Consider the following 9194-nt stretch of genomic DNA (forward strand, 5'->3'; position numbering starts at 1 on the left):
ATATATATTATATATTTTTTATAAAAAATTAATTATTTAGCAAGATTAGAAGACATTCAGATTATTTATTTATATTGCTCTTTTTAAAGATTGTTTTCTTCCAAATTAGTCTCTCACCCTTACCATTTAACAAATCTCTTGGTCAAATCCAAATCCAATGCAATTAATTGTAATTAATTGAAAACAAAATATTTTTTTATTTTTTGAGACAATAATGCAGTAAAAAAATTATTATTAGGTTAATCTTTAAATCAATATTTAAAAATATATTAACTTGAATAAAATTGTCATTCAATAATTATGTAAAATACTATAACCAACATTAATAGAGTATATAAATACTATATCACACAAAAAATCAAATACTAAATCATTCATTATATATTTATATATCAATATATATTATTTAATTTATTTTTAATATATATTTTATCTTTCAATATATATTCTATATAATTACTAATTTAATAACTAATTTTGTGTACAACTACTATGAATGAACATAATAAAATACATAAAAAAAAATAAAATATACAAACAAAATTTACTATTAAAATATCATTTAAAAATATATCAACTATCAATATATTTATGTATAATATATATGTATTTATAAATACATATATAACTTAATATATTTTTAATATATATTTTAATATTTTAAAATATATTTTATAATAATAATTAAATTTGATAGCTAATTTTAATATACATACGTGATATGTGCTTGAATCTCATTAGTATCTAGGAATGTTTGCGGTACGATTTGGATTGATTTTGAGTCAAAACAATAAAAACATTATTTGATCCGAACACTAATTTTACTTACGATACAGTTTGGAATGGATGATTTTTTTAAAAAGAATCCGATCAAATTTTAAGCAGTTTGAATTAGATTAAATTTGCGAATTGCGATTTTATAAATTACAAAAGTTAAATATACATAATAAGTTTAAATATCAAATTTTAAATAACTGACCATGATATAACAAGTCTTAACAATATTTTGAAAAATCAACAATAACATAAAAACAGAAATAAAATGATAGGTTAGTTAAAATAAATAAATAAATCTCATTTTGAACATAAAATATTTATTAAATAAAAATAATACATGAATAATATAAAAATATGTAACAAATTAAACATATTATAAGTAAAATTGTAAATATAATAATAAAATAATAATATTATAACACATTGTGCAATTTGAATTGGATTAGATCGATTTTTAAAAGTAGATTCGAAATCCGATCTGATTCATGCGGTTTGCAAAAAACAAAATCTAATTAAATTCAAATTAATAAGGTTTTAATTGATTTTCGATGTGAATTGAATTGGATGAATTAATTTAAATCAATTTGAATTTAAATATTCCTATTAGCTATGAAAGATAGACACTGACACAGACATCAAACACTACATGATACGAAAATCGAAACACGTATGTATATATATATATATAAAATATAAATTAATTTTTTAATGTTTTATTTTAATTATATAAAAATTCTAAAATATTTTTATTTTAATAAATAATAATATATACTATTTTCAATATTTAATTTAAAAATATATATTAAAGATAAAATTAAACATGTTGATACATAATAATATTTAAATATATCTAAATTTATTTGTTTTTTTTAAATTTTTTGTTAAGACAGAATTAAATATCGTAATATGTAAATTCATCGAATGTGGACAAATATTATATTCAAAATGTATTTGACACTTAAACAATTTAACAAAATGTTCGTGGTGATTCGTAGCCTGTTAGTAAACACCTGACTTATTTATAGTCAAAAAGATAAGTTTGAGTAAAATTAAATAGCACATATAAAACGGATTCTATGATTTCTATATATCCAATCTTAATTGATATCAAATCTTATTTATATCGAGGTCTAAATAGATTACGATTATTTATTATCTATTATTTATATTTATAAGTTGTATAAATATAGCAGAAATTATAATAAGTTAATTGTGGGCGAGAGAGTGTGCTCCGTTCCGTTAATTTTTCTCATCAATGCCCTGTCGGAGTTAATCTCCTCTTCCTTCATCTTCTTCCGTCATCTTCACCTTCATCATCATCATCATCATCATCATCTCCCTTTTCCCCCTTCTCATCGATTCCTAGGGTTTCCCTTCGATTCATATCAAGGTTTGCTCTTTCTCTCATGCTCCCGATGCCACGATTGCATCAACCTTCCCCGATTTCTAATTTTCTACCGAATGGAATTTCATTGCACAATTGCCCTCGCCATTTGTTGTTTTCAGGTTTTGTTTCAAATTCGAAGCTTGCCATCTTCATCATCATGTCGATGAGTGAGCGGAAGACCATCGACCTGGAGCAGGGATGGGATTTCATGCAGAAGGGCATCACCAAGCTCAAGAACATTCTAGAAGGCTTGCCTGAACCTCAGTTCAGCTCCGAGGACTACATGATGCTTTACACGTAAACCATCCATTCCCTCTTCTTTATGCATATCTTTCACTTTTTTAATTTTTTTTTTTCAATTTCATCCATGGTTGATTTGGTCTGTGTATTTATTTCCTTTTGGACACTTATTTTTTTTTCCATTGTTGTATAATGATATGCAGAACCATCTATAACATGTGCACCCAAAAGCCTCCTCATGACTATTCCCAACAACTCTATGACAAGTACAAGGAGGCATTTGAAGAGTACATCCAATCAACGGTGAGTATAACTGTATAACATTGTCATTTGAGATTGTTTCCGGTTGGTCATCATTGATTGCTTATTCGGGTTAGGTGCTGTATATTGGCATTGGTCGCGAGCATAAGCGTAATTTGAATGGTTTAGTCTCTGTCTAAAGCTCTAGGGACTGATGGAGAATTTGTATCATGTAGACATAGGTCTCATGGTAGCTCTAAGATAAGTGGTTTGGTCATTGTTATTGATTCTAGGAAGCAAATGTTGGCGAGGCTGCTTTGGCCACAGCATCCACAATGCAAATCACATATTATAGCCAGATAATGGAGGGTAATAAGCTGAGAGTGAGAGGATGCCGTTGAGTGGCATCTGCTCACGTATCTTGCCCAAGAACAAGTGGTGGGTAGCAGCAGTGATGCTGCAGTGGGCAAATACAGAGGATGATATATACTAGGCTAGAGAGATGAGTGAAAGCTTTGTGAAGAAGGAAATACATGGAATGAAGTTAATGCTTAAATTTCACATATTAAAAAGATTGATAGGAACCAAAGAGATGGACTGGAAAAAGAATTTTTGCCTACCTCTTGTTTTGTTTGATCAATGAGAGGAACGAGGAACGTAAGGTCCGTAATTGGTAACTAGGGTAACTTATCGACGTAACTTATTATAAGGTAAATGCTAAGGTCTTAAAATTTCATAAACTGAACAAGAGATCGATTTACTTGTTCTTCTTGAGGCAGGTGTAAAGAAAATTACAATTAGTTCATTCTCTCGTAACCAAGATGGGTGTGTATATGTGGTAGGGGGGTGTATGAGAGGTAAGAATTTGAATTTGGATTAGTGTGTTTGCCTGAGCTTCCAGCTCAAAATGCATAATATTGACGCAATTCAGAATAGTGGTTAAGCGTGGCCTGCAACTTCCGTGGGCTTTAGCTTAGGTAACATCCTTTTACCTTGCACTTGAAGGTAAAGTTTTGGATACTTGGTAATGGATCAAATTCAAAACCCCACGAGCTTTTGGTTTTGGGTGTGTGATGCCCACACTGGAACCTGTTGGTATTGGTTTCTAAGAAATAACCCATAAAAGAAAAGAAAGATGCGGCTTATTTGGCCTATGATTGCATCATCCTTAGCTGTCTATCGCCAATAATGAGTGCCTTCTTTCAATTTATTTTGCAACTCATGACCAATACTGCTGACAGGTTTCTCAAAGCTGGATTTCTTTTTTGTTGTATAACCTACTAATCTTTTTTCATGGATGGGGTTTCTCAAGATAGGTGATATGATTTATAGTGATTAAGTTTCCTTTTTTGATAGTTGGGGTATAAAACCTGACTCATCTTGTACATTTCAACTATAAATATGTCCACACGATTTCAATACTTATGATGGTTGTATCTTGTATTAATATTTTTTTCCGTGCTTCTCTTCAATTAAGCTACTTCTTTCCACGTTGGTTCAGGTATTACCTTCTTTGAGAGAGAAGCATGATGAATTTATGTTGAGAGAACTTGTAAAGAGGTGGGCAAACCATAAAATTATGGTTAGGTGGCTTTCTCGTTTCTTTCATTATTTGGATCGCTACTTTATTGCCCGGAGGTCACTCCCACCCCTTAATGAAGTTGGCTTAACTTGCTTCCGTGATTTGGTAATGTTACGACGAACCTTACATAGTGTTATGTTAATTCTTTCAATTAGCTACTCTTCTCCATGTTACCAATATAGACAAGTTCTGTGGTGCTACTATATATTAGACTTTTTCCTATTATTGCCATTCCATTTTTTGCCTAAAGTAATAAATTGTGTGTTTATTATTTACAGGTTTACAAGGAGCTAAATGGGAAAGTTAGAGATGCAGTTATTTCTCTTGTAGGTTTTTCTTCCTTGTTATGCTAGATTTTCAGTGCTTACAAATTTAGATAACTAACCCTTATCTGTTTTAAAGATTGATCAAGAACGTGAAGGAGAGCAGATTGATCGGGCTTTATTAAAGAATGTATTAGATATATTTGTTGAAATTGGGATGGGGCAAATGGATCACTATGAGAATGATTTTGAAACTGCAATGCTTAAGGACACTTCTGCTTATTACTCTCGGAAGGCTTCTAATTGGATCCTAGAAGATTCTTGTCCTGATTACATGCTCAAGGTGTGGTTTCTCAGTTGTCCTTGCAGTAACATGGTTTCTCATTTACGTTACTGCCTGACCTGTATTTGATGTTATGTGTTCTATAACAGGCTGAGGAGTGCTTAAAACGGGAGAAAGATAGGGTTGCTCATTATTTGCACTCCAGTAGCGAGCCAAAGTTGTTAGAGGTTTATTCTCGACTTTTTTCATGCTATTTCAGCAATGTGGTCTTCACCCATGTTGAGTGTAGTATTGCCAGGCAACTAAAAAAAAAAAAAGAGCGGGGCGGTGACAAAAATAATTATTCATCCCCGAACTTTTTCTGTTTGTGCATTTTCCCTTTTAAGTTATAAAACCTTCATATCCGCTTCCCATTTTAAGAAGTGGACCATATTTATCCTTTTCTTAAAATATTATTTGTTATGCTGACAAAAGGATAACAAAAAATCCACTTATTGTAGTTTCGGAACATTTCTCTTGTTTTTATTTTTTCCTTCTTGGAATATCTTTCTAGAAAGTTCAACATGAGCTGTTATCTGTGTACGCAAACCAACTCCTCGAGAAAGAGCACTCTGGATGTCATGCTTTGCTTAGAGATGACAAGGTACTCATGAATTCTTTTTGCTTTTTATGGTTACTATTTTTCTTTTAATACTTTAATCTGTGAGTATATTGTTTTCATATTTTTCTTTAAATGTGTAGGTTGAAGATCTGTCACGGATGTTCAGGCTATTTTCTAAAATACCTAAAGGCTTAGATCCTGTTTCCAGTATATTTAAGCAGGTTGGTGGTAGTGAACCTATCACTATGCTATTCCTTCTTTTTCTCCATATGTAAAATAAAAATTGGGCTTTTCTTGCTAACTTGCTTATAATGCTTTTTCTGTTAATCTTTCCAGCATGTTACCACTGAGGGTATGGTATTGGTTAAGCAGGCTGAAGATGCAGCTAGTACCAAAAGGGTCTGTTACTGAACTTGTTATATTTTGGTTTTGCTTTTTACTGGTTGAGTTTATTTTGTCTATTGCTCCAACCATTGAAGGCTATTATGCATTAGTATGATTAGCTTTGATGCATGACCTTGTTATTGAAGTGTCTGTTCAAAGTTTTTTGTCCATTGTTGACTCTTGTTAAAAAATGAAAGATGAACTGATTATTTTCAACACTGGGTTTACATTAGGTTGTAGGATGCAATTTTAAAGTTACTTTCCTGAAAATTTGATTTATCCATTGCCTCATTTTACATGGAATATTACTGCCGTGCGGCAACTTTTTGAACAATTTGTATTCATTACTGACTTGTTATCTGTTTAAATGCAAATCTCTACAGGCAGATAAAAAGGATATCGTTGGTCTGCAGGAGCAGGTTTGTCTAAAAAATTTGAATTTATGAATATAATTGCAATTTTTTCTTTTGTGGAAACTGAACCCGGTCTCATTCTTCAGGTTTTTGTTCGGAAAGTGATTGAGCTGCACGACAAGTACCTCGCATATGTAAATGACTGTTTCCAGAATCATACTCTTTTCCACAAGGTACTGATCACAGATTGATTTTACAATTGTTATGCTGGATTGATATGTGTATATAAATCTGAAAGTTTTAAAATATAGGCTCTCAAGGAGGCTTTTGAGGTCTTTTGCAATAAAGGTGTTGCTGGGAGCTCCAGCGCTGAACTGCTTGCCACATTCTGTGACAACATTCTTAAGAAAGGTGGCAGTGAAAAATTGAGTGACGAAGCAATTGAAGAAACTCTGGAAAAGGTTTGTGTCATTCTTGATGTTCCATATACTTGTATTAACTTAAATGTGTTTGGTTTTGACATCTGTATTTGCGACCTGTTTTAATCGATTTGCAGGTGGTCAAGCTACTTGCCTACATTAGCGACAAAGATTTGTTTGCTGAATTTTATAGGTAAAAGAAATAATTAGGAAGAAAATTAGTTTTTAATTATTTGGGCTGATGTGGCTCTTCTTCAGCAATTGTTTCATTATAATTGCTTGCTTTCAGGAAGAAGCTTGCTCGAAGACTTCTTTTTGACAAGAGTGCCAACGATGATCATGAGAGAAGTATTTTGACAAAATTGAAGCAACAATGTGGTGGACAGTTTACATCAAAGATGGAAGGAATGGTAGGTTCTTTACCTATACCATGTTCATCTCTTTTTGGCTGGTCAACTAAAAATTTTGTTGCTTTTTGCTCCCTCCAGGTTACAGACTTGACACTGGCAAAGGAGAATCAAACTAGCTTTGAGGAGTATTTAAGCAATAATCCTAATGCAGACCCTGGAATAGACTTGACAGTTACAGTTCTGACTACTGGCTTCTGGCCCAGTTACAAATCTTTTGATCTCAATCTTCCAGCGGAAATGGTAATCTGCGTATTCTTCATATAAGCATCCTATGTAACATGGTGCCTAATACTTGGTACACTTGGATTAAGTAGATTTTGGTCTACAAGTAACAGCTGCCCTCTCTTAATATTTTTAGATCAGGTGCGTTGAAGTTTTCAAGGAATTTTATCAAACTAAAACAAAGCACAGAAAGCTTACATGGATTTACTCCTTGGGTACTTGTAATATAAGTGGGAAATTTGAACCAAAAACTGTGGAGCTGATTGTTACAACCTACCAGGTTAATTACTTATCACATGCTTCTTATCTGTAAAAGAATACCATTTTCCCCTCACCGGTTCATTGTTTCACTTTTTGGATCTTGACAATGTAGTATTGGATTTCTTTTTCCTGATCAATGTTGTCTCTTCTTTTAATAGGCTTCAGCATTGCTTCTTTTCAATTCCTCGGATAGACTCAGTTATTCGGAGATCATGACTCAGTTAAACCTATCAGATGATGATGTTTCTAGACTGCTTCACTCTATGTCATGTGCAAAGTACAAGATTCTTAACAAAGAACCAAACACAAAAATGATATCTTCTACAGATGAATTTGAATTCAATTCAAAATTTACCGACAAAATGAGGAGGATCAAGGTAGAATTTTCTTTAAAAAAATTTCCAATGTCTAGTCTTTTCTATTTCTTTAGCCATCTTAATCTTTATTCAATTTATTGGGTTTTGAGTTGAACCGTGATGCATTTCTGCAGATTCCTCTCCCTCCTGTGGACGAGAAGAAAAAGGTAATTGAGGATGTTGACAAGGATAGAAGATATGCTATTGATGCCTCAATTGTGCGTATTATGAAGAGTCGCAAAGTTTTGGGATACCAACAGTTAGTCATGGAATGTGTTGAGCAGTTAGGTCGCATGTTTAAGGTTCGTACTACACACTTCCCCAACAAATTGGTCTGTATTTCTCTTTGAAATCCTGAATTGTTGATATTGAATGCAATTATGCAGCCTGACGTCAAGGCAATTAAAAAGCGGATTGAAGATTTGATTTCTCGGGACTACTTGGAAAGAGACAAAGAAAATCCAAATATGTTCAAGTACTTGGCTTGATTTGATCTTAAACTATTCTGCAAACGAAGCAGTTACCTTGGTTGCTGCATGTAGCCGATAAAAAATCAAGGATCGTGGTTGAACTTTTGTGCCAGGAAAAAAACGGGCTCCTCCGAATATTTCCTTGGAGGAGGAGCCGTGAGTGCTTGTACATTTTCCTCCATATCCAGCCAGGTATGGATCGCTACTATAGATGTGTGCTCATGTTGGGACGATGTAATCAAAATCCATAAGTAGGTCTAGCTTGCTGGTACCTTGGCCTTCTTTTTTTTGCTTGCAAATGCTGCAATTCCATCTCATAACTTATTTAATGCCCGTCCGTTTATTTTTGTTCTCCCCACCCCCCTATGAAAAAAGGAGGATGAATTGTATGACAGTAGTCCCAATGAAACTGTATTTTGGTTGTCGGCTCAGAAATTATCAGGTGAATGGGCATGTCTTTGAATTGAAAGCTCACGGTGCTCAACATTTATTGTCTATAATCATCTCTTTCATATTTCTCTGTTGTTTGAGGACAAGGTAGTTTTATCAGTTATCACAATGGTTATAAGATTGTCTGCCTTTGTAATTTTGAGGCTATGCATTTTATTTATTTCCAAATATATCGTCCCTCTTCAGGAGTTTGATATTACGAAATTACAACATAGATTTAGCTAAATGTTATGCATTCGAAATTTAAACTATATATATTTTTTATAAAAATTTTCGATTGGTAAATTTAACATGTGTTTTTGGGATATATATTAGCCAATTTCTTGCAATATTACTTAAAATTAAAAACACTACACACACTACTTTTGCCTTTAACTGCTGTTAAAGAAAGTAACAGTCACAGCAAGGGATTTTAAGTCTTTCGTTAAATGGAAATATTTAGTAACAAAAAAATATTAGTAAAAAATTGTTAAAATTTTTTATTTTTAATTTTATT

At 32.4% G+C, this 9194-nt stretch overlaps 1 protein-coding gene across 1 annotated transcript; it reads left to right on the plus strand.

Moving 5' to 3' along the window:
• The first annotated feature begins 1966 nt into the window (after positions 1-1966).
• LOC107464243 (cullin-1) lies at positions 1967-8762 on the plus strand. Its single transcript, XM_016083175.3, has 20 exons — positions 1967-2167; positions 2284-2461; positions 2608-2707; positions 4146-4331; positions 4505-4552; positions 4629-4832; positions 4922-4999; positions 5326-5415; positions 5514-5594; positions 5710-5772; positions 6141-6176; positions 6257-6343; positions 6422-6571; positions 6667-6722; positions 6819-6939; positions 7018-7179; positions 7298-7441; positions 7581-7799; positions 7913-8080; positions 8165-8762. Exons 2-20 carry the CDS (start codon positions 2322-2324, stop codon positions 8264-8266), a joined length of 2235 nt encoding a protein of 744 aa, XP_015938661.1. The 5' UTR covers positions 1967-2167; positions 2284-2321; the 3' UTR covers positions 8267-8762.
• Positions 8763-9194: the final 432 nt, after the last annotated feature.

This window comes from Arachis duranensis, chromosome 1 (genome assembly GCF_000817695.3).
Source record: "Arachis duranensis cultivar V14167 chromosome 1, aradu.V14167.gnm2.J7QH, whole genome shotgun sequence".
Classification (NCBI taxonomy): domain Eukaryota; kingdom Viridiplantae; phylum Streptophyta; class Magnoliopsida; order Fabales; family Fabaceae; genus Arachis; species Arachis duranensis.